Here is a 20,600-nt window from a genome sequence, read left to right as displayed (position 1 = left end):
TATATGTCACAAATACAGGGCCTCAGTTCTGCTTCCAGACATCTTTCTTGTCTGCGTCACCTTTCTGGACATCTTCTTGCATCCTTATTGCTAGAATTTTGTCAGAATGACATTTATTGTGAAATGTTGTGTGAGCATGACAGGAAGAAATACGGCAAGGGTTCCCAAACTCATTTCCCAGATTCTGGATGACAACAGTTAAGTCATATACTAGCAATGTCTGGGGGATGCTGACTGCTGGGTGACTTCCAGTGCCTCAGGTATTATCAGATACATAGCAAGCCATGGTGAATAAGTCATTGTCTGATTTGGCTTTGTATAGTGCTCTTCAGAGCATGAGTAATAAATCACTATTCATCCTGGCAAAGACTATTTATTAAGTAAAGAATGTATAACAGGCCCTAGGAACCTGGCCAGCTATTGTGGATCTACAGGTTTCCAGGGCACATGAGTGGCACAGGAAAAAAGGTATAAAGGTGGAACAGAATCCAGGATGTACTTTTAAATGTTCATATTATGATGTCATTACAATTTGAAAGAACGCAAAAATGCTAGTAGCCCAGAACTTGCAAAATTTGCATTTATTTTCTTGTATAGTGGTTGGTATTTGCAAAAGCTTTAGGATCTAGTAAGGGAGGTATCACATTCATTACTATACATTGTGGTTACTTTGTGCAGTGCAATACTGGCACATCGTTTAATTACCAATACAAGTGATTACAACCCCTGGCAAAAATTATGGAATCACCAGTCCCTGAGGATGTTCCTTCAGTTGTTTATTGTTGTAGAAAAAAAGCAGATCACAGACATGGCCAAAAACTAAAGGCATTTCAAATGGCAACTTTCTGGCTTTAAGAAACACTAAAAGAAATCAAGAAAAAGAATTGTGGTGGCCAGTAACAGTTAGATTTATAGAACAAGCACAGGGAATAAATTATGGAATCACTCAATTCTGAGGAAAAAATTATGGAATCATGAAAAACAAACAAACAAAATAACACTCCAACACATCACTAGTACTTTGTTGCACCACCTCTGGCTTTTATAACTGCTTGCAGTCTCCGAGGCATTGACTTAATGAGTGATAAACAGTACTCTTCATCAATCTGGCTCCAGCCTTCTCTGATTGCTGTTGCCAAATCATCTTTGCAGGTTGGAGCCTTGTCATGGACCATTTTCTTTAACTTCCACCACAGCTTTTCAATTGGATTGAGATCCGGACTGTTTGCAGGCCATGACATTGACCTTATGTGTCTTTCTTCAAGGAATTTTTTCACAGTTTTTGCTCTATGGCAAGATGCATTATCATCTTGATAAATGATTTCATCATCCCCAAACATTCTTTCAATAGATGGGATAAGAAAAGTGTCCAAAATGTCAATGTAAACCTGTGCATTTATTGAAGATTTAATGACAGCCATCTCCCCAGTGCCTTTACCTGACATGCAGCCCCATATCATAATTGGCTGTGGAAATTTGCATGTTTTCTTCAGACAGTCGTCTGCATTAATCTCATTGGAACGGCAAACAAAAGTTCCAGCATCATCACCTTGCCCAATGCAGATTCGAGATTCATCACTGAATATGACTTTCATCCAATCATCCACAGTCCTCGATTGCCTTTCCTTAGCCCATTGTAATCTTGTTTTTTTGTGTTTAGGTGTTAGAGATGGCTTTCTTTTAGCTTTTCTGTATGTAAATCCCATTTCTTTTAGGCGGTTTCTTACAGTTTAGTCACAGATGTTGACTCCAGTTTCCTCCCATTTGTTCCTCATTTGTTTTGTTGTACATTTTCTGTTTTCAAGGCATATTGCTTTAAGTTTTCTGTCTTGACGCTTTGATGTCTTCCTTGGTCTACCAGTATGCTTGCCTTTAACCACCTTTCCATGTTGTTTGTATTTGGTCCATGTTTTAGACACAGCCGACTGTAAACAACCAACATCTTGTGCAACACTGCGTGATGATTTACCCTCTTTACCTACATATTAACAAGCAGATTTAATCTGATGCAGGTGTTAGTGTTTGTAATGAAAATTTACAGGGCGATTCCATAATTTTTTCCTCAGAATTGAGTGATTCCATAATTTATTCCCTGTGCTTGTTCTATAAATCTAACTGTTACTGGCCACCACAATTCTTTTTCTTGATTTCTTTTAGTGTTTCTTAAAGCCAGAAAGTTGTGATTTGAAATGACTTTAGTTTTTGGCCATGTCTGTGATCTGCTTTTTTTCTACAACAATAAACAACTGAAGGAACATCCTCAGGGACTGGTGATTCCATAATTTTTGCCAGGGGTTGTAGTTAATACTTAGGCTGGCCATACTTGGTCGAATTTCAAAAGATTTTTCTTTTGAAAATCAGAAAATTTGTGTGTTTTGTGATCCGATGGTGCCACCATTGATTTCGAAATTCAGCCAACCAAGCCTTCAATTACACCTCATGTTGCTACAGAAATTAATTTTCGTGGCTGGAAAACTTCTTTTCTTTCCTGGAATTTTCTCTTCTTGCACATGCGCATTTCTTTTTCGATGATATTTCTCGCACGATTCTCCCATCATTGATTAGAAAATCGTTAGTTTTTTCAAAAAATTTCCAACATGTTCGATTACTCAAATTTGATTGCCGCATGAAAATCGGCTGTTGCTGCAATCCACTAATGGTGTGAAATACGAATGAAAATTCTTAGATAAGATTTTCAAAAGAAAATTCTTTTGAAATTCGACCTATGTATGGCCTGCCTTAGTATGCCCCCCATGGAACGTCATCTTAATAGTAAAGGTCAAGAGAAGGTAGAGCATTCCATAAGGTATGGCTAATGATGGATCTTGGGGCCAGCGGTGGCACAAGGCTAATTTGGTCTCTGTATGATTAAAATATGAAATCACTTTAAAGGTTTCTTTTTTCTATGTGCTCCCCCCCACACACACCTGAATTGTGTGTTTTATACAACTTATGCAACTGTGCTCATGAAATTGTTAATCCTATTTTTTTTTTTTTTTTTTTTTTATGTGTACAGCTGGGTAGGTTTATTAAATGGTATTATTTGTACATTGCAGTGCAGATATGGATCTCCACAAGAGACCCATCTAGAACTTGAAAATGTATATGATTATTATTTGTAGGAATACTATTTTTTCTTAGCAAATATTTGTACATATTTTATAAAATTAAAGTGAGTCTCTAGCCATAACAAAGGATTAATGTTGCAGTGTAATCTAATTCACTCTGGGTGCTGCCATTTTAAATAATTATCTTAAGTATTCCGACACAAAGCAGTGCTGGGAAGTTATGACTCCATGCAGTTTCTGCCAGATTCAAAGACTTAAAAAATAAATGGTGTTCAAATGGTTGATTTTTTTTCATTGCTATTATCCAGCATCAGCATTGACAACATAATACAAATTCCAAAGCCCTTTCTGAATTTTTTACAGTCTCATGGACCTGTAATGTTGCTTTACTTTAAAGCATAGGTGTGGTCACACACGGATGTGCCTGGGCACACCCTAATCACCCCGTGCGGCGCAGATTTCCCTGTTGCTCGGCCCCCGCCTCAATAGCCAAGTTTCCTACTCTCCTCTTTGCCAGCTTCTGCGGGGATTATTTCAGGATGGAGAGCGGAGGAAGGAGCTGGTAAATATGTAATTTAAAGAGCGTTCCATTTCTGAATGAACACAGTGAATGATCTGTACTGCTCAGCACAGAGCACTTCTCATGCATTCACTGTCCAGTGCAGCTAAGGCTGCAGAGAAAGGGACTGGGGAATCAGTCCTCAATCCCTTTTTCTGTCTAACAAAGTGAGACATCAGGGGTTTAGACACCTGATATTTTACCTAAGCCCCCCCAATAGGGCTCCTAAAAAATTGTAAAAAGTAATAAAAATTAAAAACTGACACCAAACTCTGCCCTTCTGACACCGCCTGACACTGTCCTGTGCCCTACTTACTGACACCATCTACTGTCCCACTGAAACGTACATTTTTACAGTTAAAAAAAAAAAAAATATATATATATATATATATATATATATATATATATATATATATATATATATATATATATATATTGTAACCTGGGGGACAGGTGTAGGTGGTACAAAATTCCCTGGGATAAGCAGTCTTTCAGGCACAGATACCAAATCCAGTAGTGAGGTAGTGACAAACAGTGCAGTGTTTATTGGTGATATATATAAGTCTATATACAGGTGCTGTACAGTGTTTCAAAAAACTAACTAACTAGCCATGTCTCGGCACTAACTACACAATATACACAGGTGCTAACTACCAGGCTGAGCAAGCCTACCGCTTGACAGCTTCCACAGATACAGCTTAACAGCTTTTTAACAACCTTTTGCTCTCATAGACCAGTGTTGTCTGTGTTTCCCAGGCAGAGAGCGAAGGCTGTCCGTCACAGGTGAGATTAAATTGGCCTGGGGAAGAGGACCAAGATCCGAACTGGATCGTGGGTCAGAGATCCCTGAACGTGTATGAGAGGAGCCTGGGAGACGTATAAACCCCGAACAGGACTTTTCCTGGCTCTCTCTGGGACACTCTGCTACAATATATAATATATATTTTATATATATATATATATATATATATATATATATATATATATATATATATATATATATATATATATTACAGTATCTCACAAAAGTGAGTACACCCCTCACATTTTTGTACATATTTTATTATATCTTTTCATGTAACAACACTGAAGAAATGACACTTTGCTACAATGTAAAGTAGTGAGTGTACAGCTTGTATAACAGTGTAAATTTGTTGCCCCCCTCAAAACAACTCAACATACAGCCATTAATGTCTAAACCGCTGGCAACAAAAGTGAGTACACCCCTAAGTGAAAATGTCCACATTGGGTCCAAAGTGTCAATATTTTGTGTGGCCGCCATTATTTTCCAGCACTGCCTTAACCCTCTTGGGCATGGAGTTCTCACCAGAGCTTCACAGGTTGCCACTGGAGTCCTCTTCCACTCCACCATGATGACATCACGGAGCTGGTGGATGTTAGAGACCTTGCGCTCCTCCACCTTCCATTTGAGGATCCACAGATGCTCAATAGGGTTTAGGTCTGGAGACATGCTTGGCCAGTCCATCACCTTTACCCTCAGCTTCTTTAGCAAGGCAGTAGTTGTCTTATGCCCTGTACACGCGATCAGACATTGATCGGACATTCCGACAACAAAATCCATGGATTTTTTCCGACGGATGTTGGCTCAAACTTGTCTTGCATACACACGGTCACACAAAGTTGACGGAAAATCCGATCGTTCTGAACGCGGTGACGTAAAACACGTACGTTGGGACTATAAACGGGCAGTAGCCAATAACTTTCGTCTCTTAATTTAGTCTGAGCATGCGTGGCACTTTGTGCGTCGGATTTGTATACACACAATCGGAATTTCCGACAATGGATTTTGTTGTCGGAAAATTTTATAGCAAGCTTTGTGTGTCGGAAATTCCGATGGAAAATGTGTGATGGAGCCTACACACGGTCGTAATTTCCGACAACAAGGTCCTATCACACATTTTCCGTCGGAAAATCCGACTGTGTGTACAGGGCATTAGAGCTGTGTTTTGGGTCTTTATCATGTTGGAATACTGCCCAACATCACACAATTCCCGTCGGAAAATCCAATCGTGTTTATCAGGCTTAAGGATCAAAAGCAAAACTATTCTCCAGTCACCGTGTTCATCACTGCCATTCCTGTCATTCAGTTATCCGATGGCTTCAGTAATATCCTCCACCACAGCACATGTGGTCTAATTATTAGGTACATTAGGTATTAAATAAGTCTCATCATCATAACTGGGGTGGGTCTGAACTACTTTAGCTTAGAAATAAATGTAATGATATAAAGTAACAAGGGTAATTCCGGCACATCCATAAAATGAACTTCAGTAGGTTACACTTCAAATAAGTGTAACCTAAGTGTAACCTACTGTGATTATTGTGATCAAGCCTGGAATTGCAATCCCGCAATCTAAAAATGTCTGAAAGCATTTCTGCACCTGTGCTCACCTTTTGTAGGTCTGAAGGCTTGTTTTAACCCCTCTGTGTCTGTAATCTGTGGATTATTGTTAGTCATAGTTCAGTTAACTTAAGCATACCGGTACTGCTACATTTGATCTGGATATCTACACATCAATAAACACTGATCCCAAAAGGGTTAGGCCAGATCTTGCCTTGAAATATATGCTGCCTAATGGCAAATTGATGTATAAAGAAAAATATTCATATTCTAAAACGTCAGACAAATAAACTGAAAGTGGCTTCAAAGAACTAAGTTTACTTCCATTGAAGTCAACAAGAGGATAATTGAACAGAGATTGATATTGATGGACCTGCACTAGTACTCTCTCTTGCTAACAATGTTCCTATGCTTGGAAGTCAGCTCTGTATCCATTATGGCAAGTTAAGTGTAATGTGTATTAAAGGTGTGTTCTTTGTCTGCAATGACTTAGGCAAATAAGTCTGAAGCCAAAAAATGCTTTCATGGGGGAGTAGTCCCAAAATACAGCAAACCACAGATACATTCTGACCTATACAGTGTGGGTGTAGCATGGTACACACATGTGTAGTGTCTACTCTACTCTAGTGTCTGAATAACATCACGTGGAGATAACGTGTTCTTTTCTTACACTGCTGCACTACCTCAACTCATCATTAGAAGATAGGATATGTTACACAATATGTGCTAGTTTACTGTTTTAAAGGTTATGTCAATCCATTAACACATTTCAGTAAGCCCCCCCCCCCCCCCCCCCCACAATAAAGATCCTTTATAGATGTAATTAAAGTGTATTTCCAGTTTTGCAGCCAAATTGGGATAACATCTGCTTAATATTTGATATATGCCCCCATTCACATAGCATATCTTAAATAAAATATAAAAAAACTGCTTTTTACCTTTTTTACATGCTCTATCCTGGGCCCTGGGTCCTAGGTAATTTTCCCTGTTTATGATCGGGCTGGGTAGCTGTATTTGCCATTTTAAACCCTGTCTGTACTGTGCAGGCAAATTTTCATTATGAATTGTAATTCGATTTGAACACTGTCTGTCCTAACAAAGGGTTAAAAGTTGGGAGGCTGAGCTTCTTTTATTGTATGTTAATGAAGACAGACTTGGGACAGACTCACTACGCACAATTATTTTAATCAGGAAAATGAGAATCTAATATATAGAAAAAAAATGCTACATATTACAGCAGGCATGTCCAAAGGCCGGCCCATGGGCCAACTGTGACCCACGTTCTGGTCATTTGGATATATATATCTTTTGTGGCCCCCAGGGAGGGGACAGGGAGGGGGCGGGATGAGAGCCGTCAGATTACATACAGGAGAATCTCCTGTTTACTCGGCAGCGTTTGTAATAGGAAGTCTAGTTTCCTGGGTTGGAATTGGACGTTCTGTGTATCACAGGAGGCGGGACTTTGTATTAAAGAGGCCTCCGTGTAAACAGGAGATTCTCCTGTATGTAATCTGTTGGCGCATGTCTCGTCCCCCCTCCCTGTCTCCTCTGAGGCTGCAGATGGGCATCAATCAGGCTGCACTGATGGCAATGGTAAGGCTGCATTCAGAGGCTGCATTCATGGCAATGGTAAGGCTGCATTCATGGCATATGTGAGGCTGCATTCAGAGGCTGCAATCATGGCAATGGTAAGGCTGCATTGCTTGCAATAGTAAGACTGCATTCATGGCAATGGTGAGGCTGCATTCATGGCAATGGTGAGGCTGCATTCATGGCAATGGTGAAGCTGCATTCATGGCAATGGTAAGGATGCAATCATGACAATGGTAGGACTGCATTCATGGCAATGGTAAGGCTGCATTCATGGCAATGGTGAGGTTGCATTCATGACAATGGTAAGGCTGCATTCATGGCAATGGTAAGGCTGCATTCATGGCAATGGTAGAACTGCATTCATAGCAATGGTGAGGTTGCATTCATGGCAATGGTGAGGCTGCATTCATTGCAATGGTGAAGCTGCATTCATGGCAATGGTAAGGCTGCATTCATGGCAATAGTAAGGCTGCATTCACAGCAATCGTAAGGCTGCATTGATTGCAATGGTAAGGCTGCATTCATGGCAATGGTAAGGCTGCATTCATGGCAAAGGTGAGGCTGCATTCATGGCAAAGGTGGGGCTGCATTCATGGCAATGGTAAGGCTGCATTCATTGCAATGGTAAGGCTGCATTCATGGCAATGGAAAGGCTTCATTGATTGCAAGGGTAAGACTGCATTCATGGCAATTGTAAGGTTGCATTCATGGTAATGGTCAGGCTTCGTTAATGGCAATGGTGAGGCTGCATTCCTGGCAATGGTGAGGCTGCATTCATGGCAATGGTAAGGTTGCATTCATGGCAATGGTAAAGCTGCATTGATTTCAATGGTAAGACTGCATTGATGGCAATGGTGAGGCTGCATTCATGGCAAAGGTGAGGCTGCATTCATGGCAATGGTAAGGCTGCATTCATGGCAATGGTAAGGCTGCATTCATGGTAATGGAAAGGCTTCATTGATTGCAAGGGTAAGACTGCATTCATGGCAATTGTAAGGTTGCATTCATGGTAATGGTCAGGCTTCATTAATGGCAATGGTGAGGCTGCATTCCTGGCAATGGTGAGGCTGCATTCATGGCAATGGTAAGGTTCCATTCATGGCAATGGTAAAGCTGCATTGATTTCAATGGTAAGACTGCATACATGGTAATGGTGAGGCTGCATTCATTGCAATGGTAAGGCTGTATTCATGGCAATGGTGAGGTTGCATTCATAGCAATGGTGAGGCTACATTCATGGCAATGGTAAGGCTGCATTCATGGCAATGGTAAGGCTGCATTCATGGCAATGTTAAGGCTGCATTCATGGCAATGTTAAGGCTGTATTCATGGCAATGGTGAGGCTGCATTCATGGCAATGGGGAGGTTGCATTCATGGAAATGGAGAGGCTGCATTAATGGCAATGGTAAGGCTGCATTCATGGCAATGGTGATGCTGCAGATGGGCACTGATTAGGCTGCATTAATGGGCACTGACCCTTATTTTGCTTCACAATTCTTTATTTAAAATATTTTTTCCTGAAACATCCCTCTTAAAGTGAAGGTGCGTGTTATACACCGATAAATACGGTATATTCAAATAACACGCCCAAACTCATCCTTAGTCCTGAGCGTCACTCGGGGATTCGTTGGGGCCCAAAAAGATATATATATTCAAATAACATGCCAGGCTCATCTCTTCGCCACACACAGCCACAATGGCAAGAGAATTCTTGTTGGGCAGTGTATTAGTGCTCGGATGAACACACTTAGACCTTAATGTAATGGTTCAAAGAATGTCAGGCAAAATGGTCAGCCCTCACGCATGTTCACTTCATCAAATCTGGTCCTCTTTGAAAAAAGTTTGGACGCCCCTGTATTACAGGAAATGAAGTGTGAAAACTACATAGCCAACATGTGGGGGTGCAACATGTGAGTGCAGCATAATTATGGTGAATGATGTGCCTGTGTAGTTTTCACACTTCTTCATGTACTCTAATGTTCATATGTACCGTGTTTATTTCTATATCATCATGAAACGTGTTGAAGAAATTACTGACTAACTACCTTGAACGATATATCTATGAACACATTTCAATCATTTAATAAGTGATGTATTTGCATAGCAACCATACAAATAACTTTTCTAATGTGCGTTGATGATGACGACTACCATGTACAGTATCTTACAGTGATATATTTTAATGAACAGTATATGTTAGAATACAGTAATTTTTAAGCAATGTTTGAATGTTTGTATTCATACTGTTGGCATCTTAAAAAGTTCCACATATGACATATGTTCCTCAATGCTTGTGTGAATGGGAACACATAACAAACATATAGTGGCGTTTTCCCAAATTTGATTGCAAAAGTGGAAGTATGATTTGAAGCACTTCTGTCACCTGGTCATTGAAAGCAAGCCAGATCCCCCGATCTGCTCACATAGCAGAACCCAAAGCCAACTGAACAAATAACTATAAGATAAATTCAATAAAATGCATGAGTACACTATATTTCTTATTTTATTTTTTGAACAGAAGGAATGTTTATTGAAAAAAAACATCCATTTACATGTGAATAGCAGTAGATATTACAAGAGAACGATGTACTGCATCTAACATAGATTGGCCTAAGTATCTCAAGGACATTAGACAGAGATTCAACTAGTAAGAAACATAGGATATAAGAGTTTCTAACCCTTCTGGCAAGTATAAGGACCAGCATCAGCACAGCAAATATTATAATCGTGGGAGGAGAAATTCCAAGGGAGATGGGGGGGGGGGGAGAGGGGGGAACACGAGGAAGGGGCCGCAACACAAAACTACACCGTAAGGTATCTGGCCTCCACCCATGCCAACCATATTTAGTGTTCCTTATTTTACTTGTGGATCATTTTCTCATAAAAGCTTTTAAATCACAAACATAATCTATAGGTGATTAATTACTCTTTTTTCCATTCACCGGATACTTGAACTGTATCTAAAGTCAAAACTATGTATTTTTTAGCTTTAGTTAGTGTGGTGAGAGTTTAGAGCCCCTGTCTGGTTTTAATTGTTGACTCTGCCCCATCTGGCTTTCATATAGGGGAGTCCAATCAGGCCCAACTGTCAGCATTTTGGAGGGCTACATGTTTTTCTATGGGCGAGTAGATGTAAACGGACTTGAATCCATTTACATTCAATAACCTACAAATTCATCCAGGTCCGAAAAATGGAAAAGGTCTGCATCCTTTTCTGCTTTTTTGGACCTAAATCTGACAGATCTGAGATAGTCTGATGTAAACAGACGCAAGTCTATTCACATCCAGATGCCCATACATCTAATACAAGTCCAGAAAGCTCCTGTTTTTATATACAGCAAAAAATAAAAAATAAAAGAACAAAAACATGTGTCACAAAACTAATATCTTTTCTGCACCAATTCAGCAGGTGCTCTGTTAACAGATCCCCTGCTGACTGGACCAGACATGATCTGTATTTAAGGGGCTTTAGGTTGATTTACTCCTGTTATTTGACCTGGTGACCATTGTCACTGGGACTAAAAATCCAAAGTTGACTTTTCCCCAAAAACAGAAATAGAGGAAAATCTTCTAATGGGGACACATGTTTCAGTGATTTGCTTTTTTTTCTATAGTGCCCACTGAACTGGAACTGAAGGAAAATCTCCCCAATTGCAAAAAAGCAAAAAAAAAAAAAACTAAAACGGATGGGTTTTGACCATTTACTGCTGTAGGCAAAACTATAAAAAAATTACTTTAAATATACTTTAAGTACTAAAAGCCTCCATTTCTCATTATCAATATGGATCTCATGAATTAGTATTAAAGCTCACGTTTAAAGGCTTTTTTTTTGTATTCCTCAATAGACACTTCCTAAAATCTCACAATTGTTGCCATGCAGACGCTAGTGGTATTTTAAGGAGTGACTTTTCCAGAAGTGTGTAAACATCACACAATAGTAAGATACTACAAGAAATAGCCTATGAAGCATATGCATTGATAACATGAAGTAATTGCTTTTGTGAGTCAGCTAAGGCCATATTTCCACACAGATGAGGCACACAGAATAAAACTAAGAAAAAAAAAGTAAAGCTCTCTCACATGGTATAGCTCTGTGAAGTTATCATGTTTTAACACATTCTAGAATACGCACTTACCTTCATGGTTGGTGGTGCTGTGGCTGGTGGTGACACTGGACGATCCGGCACTGTGACTTCTGAAGAGTTTGATAGCTCTTGTTTTCTGCTGATGTAAAGGAGACACATATTAACAAAGTGATATAATACATTTGAATATCATATATCTGTATGTATTTTGAACAGTTTCATATTCACATTCTCCCCATACTATCTCTACTTTACAGTAAGCCATACAGTATATACAATTATAGCCACTATTAACTGTTCAAACTAAAGACCTGCTTGAATAAACACTTGAACACAGTCAAGGAGCACTATGAAAATTATGCTAACCCATTACAAATCAATCAGAATCTATATTTCACTGCCATCACTACAGTATACTGAATTCTGATTGGTTGCTATTGTATAATGTATTTTTCATATGTTTACTATTCTGTGCATCACCTAACTGAATGATCCTAATTGATTAAATGCAAAACACGACATCTTACCCCAATTCCATTGTGACTTCGGAAAGTGTGTGTCCTATAGCCCAGGTGATGAAGGTAAAACTAATTTCAGGTGCCTTACACCCAGGAACTCACAGATAGATTTGCGTTGTCATGACAACCTCATTACGCCAAATTTCCCTTGCACCTCCCTCCTCTATTCTCCCATCTGGCAATAGCCTCTTATAAAGCATATTCTATTTGTCTCTGGCTTTCCTCTTTGTAGAATGAATGATTACACAAAGTGCATTTGAAGGGATAGAAGCAGAAGACAGACTATATATAATGAATATAGAACCGGATGCACTGTTGTATTATTGTGCAAGCAAAATCAGTACAGGAAAAAAACACAAGGCCATATTAAATAATAGATAGAAAAATGCTTGTAAAGTGAAATACAAGGAAACAAGGTCACTTTCTTGGCATATCAAGTCAAAGGTTAGTCAAATAGGAGTTTGTAATAAACAGGTTTTCCTTTACACCATGCACACAGTAGGCTAACATGTGCCTGAAAAGTACAAAGATGATGCACAAAACACATTCATCTAATCTATAGAAACTAGATATCATCAATAGAACTGCCAGAGCAATCAAATTCTAATGGGGAAACATTTCTATGGGTTATTCTATTTCTGGCAAACTATACATGCACCAAATAAATCTAGAAGTTGTTCTTGCTGGGCACTTTCGGAAAAGGCTAGTTGCAATGCTCTCGGAGACAGTGACATGGTTAAGAAGTATGCCAATCAAAAAGTCAGAGTAAAAGATCTCCTGATTTACATATTTGTTCTTGTGGTTCACTACCACGGGAAGCACTAAATTCATTGGATTAGCTTGATTGCTAGGAATTATCCCTAGGAGAGGTCAGCAATGGCTGAGAGAATAACAGGGGGTCTAATAGTTTGTCACTTTCAACTGATCCTGTTCTGTAATGCTGAAGACATTTTGTAGCTTACCAAGCCACTTCTTACTTTACTAGAGGGTCAGAAATATACCCCAGCATATCTATTCTCACCTTGGGACATCCTAATCAAATCAGCATGGAATGTGTAAATGTTGATAATCCAAGTGCAGTTTGGCTGAAATTTGTAGTGCCATCCTATCCCTAGTTTTACATAACAGTGATGTCAACACTTATGTGGGAACCCAACAGCTGTTACAGGAAAAAAGGTAATAAACTGTTTCAACAGTTAGAAAAAAGTAAATACAGTTGTTTGTAACAGCTCCTAAAAGCACTCCATCAGACCTTGTACCACTGTCTCTATCCAGGGAAAGCTACACCATGTCTGTATGGAGGTGCCCCTCTAAGACCGATTGTCATCAGCATTAACTTTGTCATGTATAAATAACATTGCTAGGTATCATCTAAGTCAGGCATGTCCAAAGTCCGGCCCGCCAGCCTATCACGGCCCACGTTCCGGTTTAATACGCCCCCCCTGGTGATTTGGATATATATGGGGGCCACAAAAGATATATATCGTATTTATCAGCGCTGCCTCGGAGGGGGCAGGATGAGCTCCGTCAGATTACATAAAGGAGAATCTCCTGTTTACTCGGCGGCATCTGTAATAGGAAGTCCCAGGACTTTGTATTAAAGGCTGGATTGACATAGGAGTATTGGAGCTGCAGCTCCAGGTCTCAAACTTGTCTTGCATACACACGGTGACACAAATCTTGACGGAAATTCCAAACGTCAAAGAATGCGGTGACGTACAACACGTACGACGAGCCGAGAAAAATGAAGTTCAATAGCCAGTGCGGCTTTTCTGCTTGATTCCGAGCATGCATGAACTTTGTGCGTCGGAATTGTGTACACATGATCGGAATTTACGACAATGGATTTTGTTGTCGGAAAGTTTGAGATCCAGATCTCAAATTTTGTTTGTCGGAAAATTCCAACGGAAAATATCCGATGGACATGGCCTACACATGGTCATAATTTCCGACAACAAGCTCCCATCGAACATTTCCCGTTGGAAAATCAAACAGTGTGTACGCTGCATTACAGTCTGCAAGCAAGAGATGTGCTGGAGGAGACCGGAGTAGCCAAGTGTGTATAGTTCTACCCTGTGATTTGACAGCAAATTGAAAACTAACACCTATGCAGGCTTCCTGACACCAACAATGGTGTTATGTAACAAGGCCAAGATGGCACCACATCTTTCACAACTCCCATCCTGCTCTTGGACAATCAATATTTATACATTCCATAGTGACTGGATTAAGTTGTCCTTAAGTAGTAATACAAATTCTGGGGTATCTTCCTGACACCAACAATGGGGTTATGTTACTAGGCCAAGATGGCATCACAACTTTCACAACTCCCATCCTGCTCTTGAACAATCAACATTTATATATTTCTTAGTGACTGGGTTATCCTGAAGTGGAAATACATATGCTGGGGTATCTTCCTGACACTCTAGGAACTGAAGAAGTGTTTTGGTAACCTACAAAATGTAATTACAGAACAAGTATAGCTGAATGTAACTAACTACTACTAGATATACCATGACTTGGATGAATGAGAACCTTCAGAGACATTACGAGGAAGGATTATAGGGAGGTCTAGTGTGTGGATTACAGGAAGAGTTAAAAGAGAAGTATGTTTTTTGTTTCTTTGTTTTTTTAAAAAAAATAATCATACTTACCTAGGTGCATGCAGCATTGGTCCCCCCCCCCCCCCGCTGGCTCTAACACTGAGAACCGAGCAATCAAACACCACTGATCGCTCGGTCCTCAAGGTTCCCTGAGCAGAGAGCTGGTGATTGTCAGTCATCGCTGTCTGCTCTGCCCGCCCCCCCCCTACCCCATGCTCACTGAAGAGGTGGGCTGTGGAGGGAGCGGCTGGCTCAGTCTCTCAGTGGCTCACTGAGAGGCTAAACCAGGTGCCAGTCCAGGCATGCGGGCGGTTCCCGGCTTCATTGTCGCGATCTTGGCCAAGCCTGGACTGGCTCTGTTACGTCAGCAGACAACTGACTGTCTGCTGCAAATAGGTCACAGGAGTGCAGAATGAACTGTGGATTACAGGAGTGCAGAATGAACTGCACTCCTGTAATCAGGAGAAGTACAGCCAAACGAGCTTTGGCTGTACTTCTCATTTAACACACGATCAGAAAATCACACAAAAAATACCGATTTCGAAGCAATTGTATGATAATCTGATCGTTAGTACACAGCTTTCATCCGAAAATATCTAGAGGGACATTCACATCAGTCCCTACCCTTAAGAAGCTTTGAATCTAAGGTCCCTAACTCTCATACGTATGCTGGGGGCCAATTTGGTCAGGATCTAATTAATCTATCAGCATGTCTGTGGAGTGTGGACACACACAAGCAGAGGGAGAACCTACAGGCAGGTAGTGTCATGGTTGGAATTTGAACCGGCAACCCTAGTACTGCTAGGCAGAAGGGCTAACCACTTAGCCACTGTGCTACCATGGGAGCATTATGGAAGGATAAGTGTTAGATAAGTATGAGTCTTGGGGTTACTGAGAATGTTAGGAGGTCACACTTTGTATTCATTGATAGAGGAGTACCAGAAATATTTTCCACTTCCCTGGGAATCCTCTGGTCCAAGCAGGCATAGTAATAGCTCAATAGAATATGTCTTTGTTACACGAATGTAATGATTAATGCTATAAGATAGCAACAGCAATATCCCCAAGACATCAGTATGATTTCATATGGTTTTGATAGGTCACCATAAATGTTTTTCAATTAACTATGATAAACTAATTAAATATATACTCATAACTATATATTTATAATCTGACTGCTAGAATATGATTATAAGATTAAGTCAATACAATGAAAGATTTATAAGCCCAGCGTCTGTCACAGATCATGACTGTAGCCAATTTCTCAGGAGAAAATGTGTTAACGCTAAGAAAAAAATACATGTTTTGTATAATTAGATTGCTGCAAACCATAATAATGACAAGGTCTTGTAAAAAAAAAAAAAAAAAAAAAGCCATTTCAATTTTTATTATTATATTTGCCAAGTTCAGTAACAGCTGGGCTTAAATGCACAGCTCTATACAACTCTTATCACACTGCAAACAAGGCAGGTTGCTATGGCAACCGGCCACATGGTTCCTTAGCACCACTGAGTACCGTTGACCAATGTACCCAGGAGGATGTCAGTAAATAAAGACCAAAGGAAAAAAGGCACAGTGATTCACACAAGTCATCATCCTAGAAAACTATTCCAGCAACACAGATCTTAAACACATTGGTAAAATGTTCTCAAATAGAAAATTGATGCATCGACCTATCGTTATTCTCTTAAGAAAGCACTTTGCTACAGAAGAGGAACACTAAACAACATAGCACTTTCTACAAAATGCTGGTTGCCTGGCTGTCAGGGTGATCCAGTGACTTCAGTACATTGTGGCTCACTGACCGGAATACACGTATACACATTAAGTGCTAGTTCACACCAGATGCAGTTCTGTGTGCTTTTTTTCTGCACTAAAAATGCATGCAGTGTTTTCCATGTATTCCAATGGCTCTAGTTCACACCAGTGCAGTCAGTTCCAGTCAGTGTCCGGTGCAGGAAAAAAGTAGAGCGTGCTTTTTTTTTTTGCACAGAACTGTTCCGGAACCCAGCAAATTGTATCAAAAACGCATTGGAACTGTGTGTGGTGTGAACTGTAAGCAAAAACTGATCCGTAACGTATCCAGAGTGCATTTTTATGGTGTGAACTGGACCTAAAAATGCATGCACAGTGTTTTCCATATATTCCAATGGCTCTAGTTCACACCAGTGCAGTCAGTTCAGGTGCAGAAACTGACCGGAAACTGACTGGAACTGACTGCATTGGTGTGAACTAGAGCCATTGGAATACATGGAAAACACTGTGCATGCATTTTTAGTGCAGAAAAAACATGCACAGAACTGCGTCTGGTGTGAACTGGCCCTGAGTGTTCCAAACTTCCTATGACTTCAATAGCTGCGGGCTTGTTCTGATAATCTGCCAAGCTAAGCTTTAGCCCAGGTTCACACTGCTACAACATGAAAGTTGTGCAACTTCCAATCCAACTTTGCCCTGCAACTTCAGTCCAACTTGGATCCGACTTAATGTGACTTTTTACACTCTATGACATTGAAGTCGTATCAAAGTCAGACCAAAGTAGTGCAGGAACCTTTTCTAAGACCCGGTTCACACTGGTGCATCATGACAGTTGTACGACTGTCGATCCGACTTTGCCCTGCGACTTCAGTCCAACAACGATCTGACTTTAATGATTGGGATACCGATTTTAATTCGACTTTGAGATAGTCTGACTTGTCCTTTGACCACTCCAAACAATCCCGGTGTGACATAAATAGTTTTTCCTGCTGTTGTAATCCTTGTCAGATGTTGCAAGTCGGATAGTTAAGATGGTGATCCGACTTGGATACGACTTTAATGATATTCAATGGGCTCAAATCGGACCAAAGTCAGATCAAAGTAGTGCAGGAACCTTTTCCAAAGTCGGACTGACACAAGTCGGACCAGTTAACCACTTAAGGACCAAGCCTCTTTTTGAGATTTGTTGTTTACAAGTTAAAAACAGTTTTTTTTTTTTGCTAGAAAATTACTTAAAACCCCCAAACATTATACATTTTTTTCTAACACCCTAGAGAATAAAATGGTGGTTGTTGCAATACTTTCTGTCACCCTGTATTTGCACAGCGGTCTTACAAGCGCACTTTTTTTGGAAAAAATACACTTTTTTTTAATTAAAAAATAAGACAACAGTAAAGTTAGCCCAATTTTTTTTTATATTGTGAAAGATAATGTTACGCCAAGTATATTGATACCCAACATGTCACGCTTCAAAATTGCGACCGCTCATGGAATGGCGACAAACTTTTACCTCTAAAAATCTCCATAGGCAAGGTTTTAAAAATTCTACAGGTTCCATGTTTTAAGTTACAGAGGAGGTTTGGGCTAGAATTATTGCTCTCGCTCTACCGATCGCGTCAATACCTCACATGTGTGGTTTGAACACCGTTTTCACATGCGGGCGCTACTCACGTGTGTGTTCGCTTCTGCACGCGAGCTTGGAGGGACGGGGCACGTTTAAATAATTTTTTTTTCTTATTTATTTTAACTTTTATTTTTTATTTTTACACTTTAAAAAAAAAAAAAATGAAACATCCCTTGTAATAGAAAAAAAGCATGACAGGACCTCTTACATATGAGATCTGGGGTCAAAAAGTACCTATAGTACCAGCAATATGCAGCATTCATAAGACTCCTGAGGAAGCCTATATGGTGAAACATGTAGAGCAGAAGCTGCTGCACTGCTGTTTGAAACTGTATAATATTTTGTAGTGGTTTTTATACTTTCAATGACATTTTAACTTTTGTATATGTAATAAAATTACATTGTATTAACTCTATATAATGTGAAGTAGTCGTTTCTGGAACCTTTAAAGTCCTTTTGTGCTTGAATTTTTGATAATATTTTGGAGATGTGGGGCCTCTTAGCCCTCCATTGCCTGACATACTGATTTGAAAACTGGATTATCCTTTATTGTTTGTTTTTTTGCCTACCTCTAGATCAGATGTGTGCAGCTGAGGAGGTAAAAAAGCCTAAAAAGAAAACTAATGCAGCCACTACATCTAATGTTTGGTGAGCTGCAATCTACAGTATTACATTTTTGATTTTGGGTGTATTACTGCTTTAAAGAGAAATAGTCCAATGATTACACTAGTTCCTGTGAGAACTGTCTAAGAGATTTCCCTTACTTTGATGAGTTTTGAAGTTTTCACGTTAGATATACTTTAATGAATTCTAATTAATATACCGCAATTGGCTAACAAAAGTAAAAATGAAAAATAGCATACAAAAAGTGTACATAAATATAACACAATGATGAATAAATACAACACAATGATAATTTTTTTCAGCATTAAAATAACACAATGATGAGTGATAAAGACACAACCCTGCTGTGTATGCTGACACTCAAAGGAGTCAAACCAAGTAGACATGTCTAACCATCCATACCCAATAAAAGAGATATGTCTCGCCACTGTCATACACATTACATGATTCATCCTTTCATTTTTTAGACAACTTATGCATGCAAAGTTAGAAACACCCCCAGACCAATATGAAAATGTATTTCCCAACTAAGCTAAAATGTACTGTACATGTGACTTAAAGTGTCACTAAACCCACAACAGTAAAATCAGCCTGTATATGCAGTAAAGCATGCTTGATATAGTCACCGTGGATCCTAAGGGGTTTATCCTCTGCACTGTGTAAAAAGGCTGTTTGATCCTGTCTTCTCTGATCCTCCCCTTCCTCCACTGTCCCTAATCCACCTCCTGATAAGACCGAGCATTTGAGGTGCTCTGCACATGCTCAGTTTGGTGTGCTAGAGATTTTTTTTTTAATTTCCTTGGGCGTGTGCATGTGATCAGCCCACATTCCCGCTGTGCAGTGTGAATGGTCCTGCAGGCTTCTGGGACCTGTGATGTGTGAAGCTGCAGGCAAAGAGAGGGGGACCAAAAGTGGCAGCGAGTACTAGTATTAAAGTAGGTACCCACTTCTCTAAAGATGTTTTATTGTGCCAAATGTGGTACGGGGGGAGGAGTATATAAAGGGGAACTTCTCCTTTATGTTTTGCTTTAATCAGAACAATGGCCAAAAATAAGAAAATAAGATAAAAATGAATAGTCCATTGAACAATAAAATAACAAAGCCAACTTTTTCTGCAATAGTCCCCTTGAAACCAGAGATTTACCCCACTGTACTTTTTCTCTACAGCTGGATGTGTTCAGTCTGAAGGCCAGCATCACTGAACTAACTTGCTCTGAACTCATCCCAGCCTGTGACTGGACAGTGAAATGAGAAGCAGTACAGTGATGAGCTCATCTCTCTGTAACACTGTTTTTTTCTCCTATCGGCTTGCTTCTTATCATGTACTGATTGGCTTATTGTACTGCTTCTTTCCCTCATGCTCCAGCCCTACTGTACAGACTGGATGAGGCTAATCCCAGATCAAATTCAGGTACTTACATTGCTTGCATTTTTAAATACATGTATTGATATATTAACGGTGACAAAGCTATTTTATTATTGAAGTTCTGCTTTACAAGAACATAACTTTAGAACCATACTTTTACTTTGCTAGAGCTTGAACCGTACAGCATATCTTCTCAAACCAAATCCTAAAAGTCTATGCATATAAAATATTAGTAGTTAAGTGTATCTTCAGTAATATTTTATAGAGATCCAATAGCTTGATATGTGAAATGTCTGATTCTGTTAATTAATAAATAATATGGTTTCAACTAGATTACCATCCAACCAGTGACTACATTCCTTATCATAAAAGTGTATCTTTCATAGACTGTTATTTTGCATTAGGCCAACCTCTGTAAGTACTTTGTAATAAATATTTATGA

General features: G+C 39.6%; 1 protein-coding gene across 17 annotated transcripts in view; it reads right to left on the bottom strand.

Annotated features, from left to right (window-relative positions):
* RAP1GAP2 (RAP1 GTPase activating protein 2) overlaps positions 1-20,600 on the bottom strand; it is a 1,157,030-nt gene that overhangs the window by 380,836 nt on the left and 755,594 nt on the right. For 10 of the 17 annotated variants that reach the window (XM_073616723.1, XM_073616724.1, XM_073616716.1 and 7 more), the window contains one exon: positions 11,720-11,807. In XM_073616723.1, coding sequence (XP_073472824.1) covers positions 11,720-11,807 — 88 coding nt within the window. The remainder of the gene's footprint in view (positions 1-11,719; positions 11,808-20,600) is intronic. The other 7 variants (XM_073616725.1, XM_073616718.1, XM_073616721.1 and 4 more) reach the window with 1 other exon arrangement.

This window comes from Aquarana catesbeiana, linkage group LG02, assembly GCF_042186555.1.
Source record: "Aquarana catesbeiana isolate 2022-GZ linkage group LG02, ASM4218655v1, whole genome shotgun sequence".
Taxonomy (NCBI): Eukaryota; Metazoa; Chordata; class Amphibia; order Anura; family Ranidae; genus Aquarana; species Aquarana catesbeiana.
This window is presented reverse-complemented; position numbering and strand designations above follow the sequence as displayed.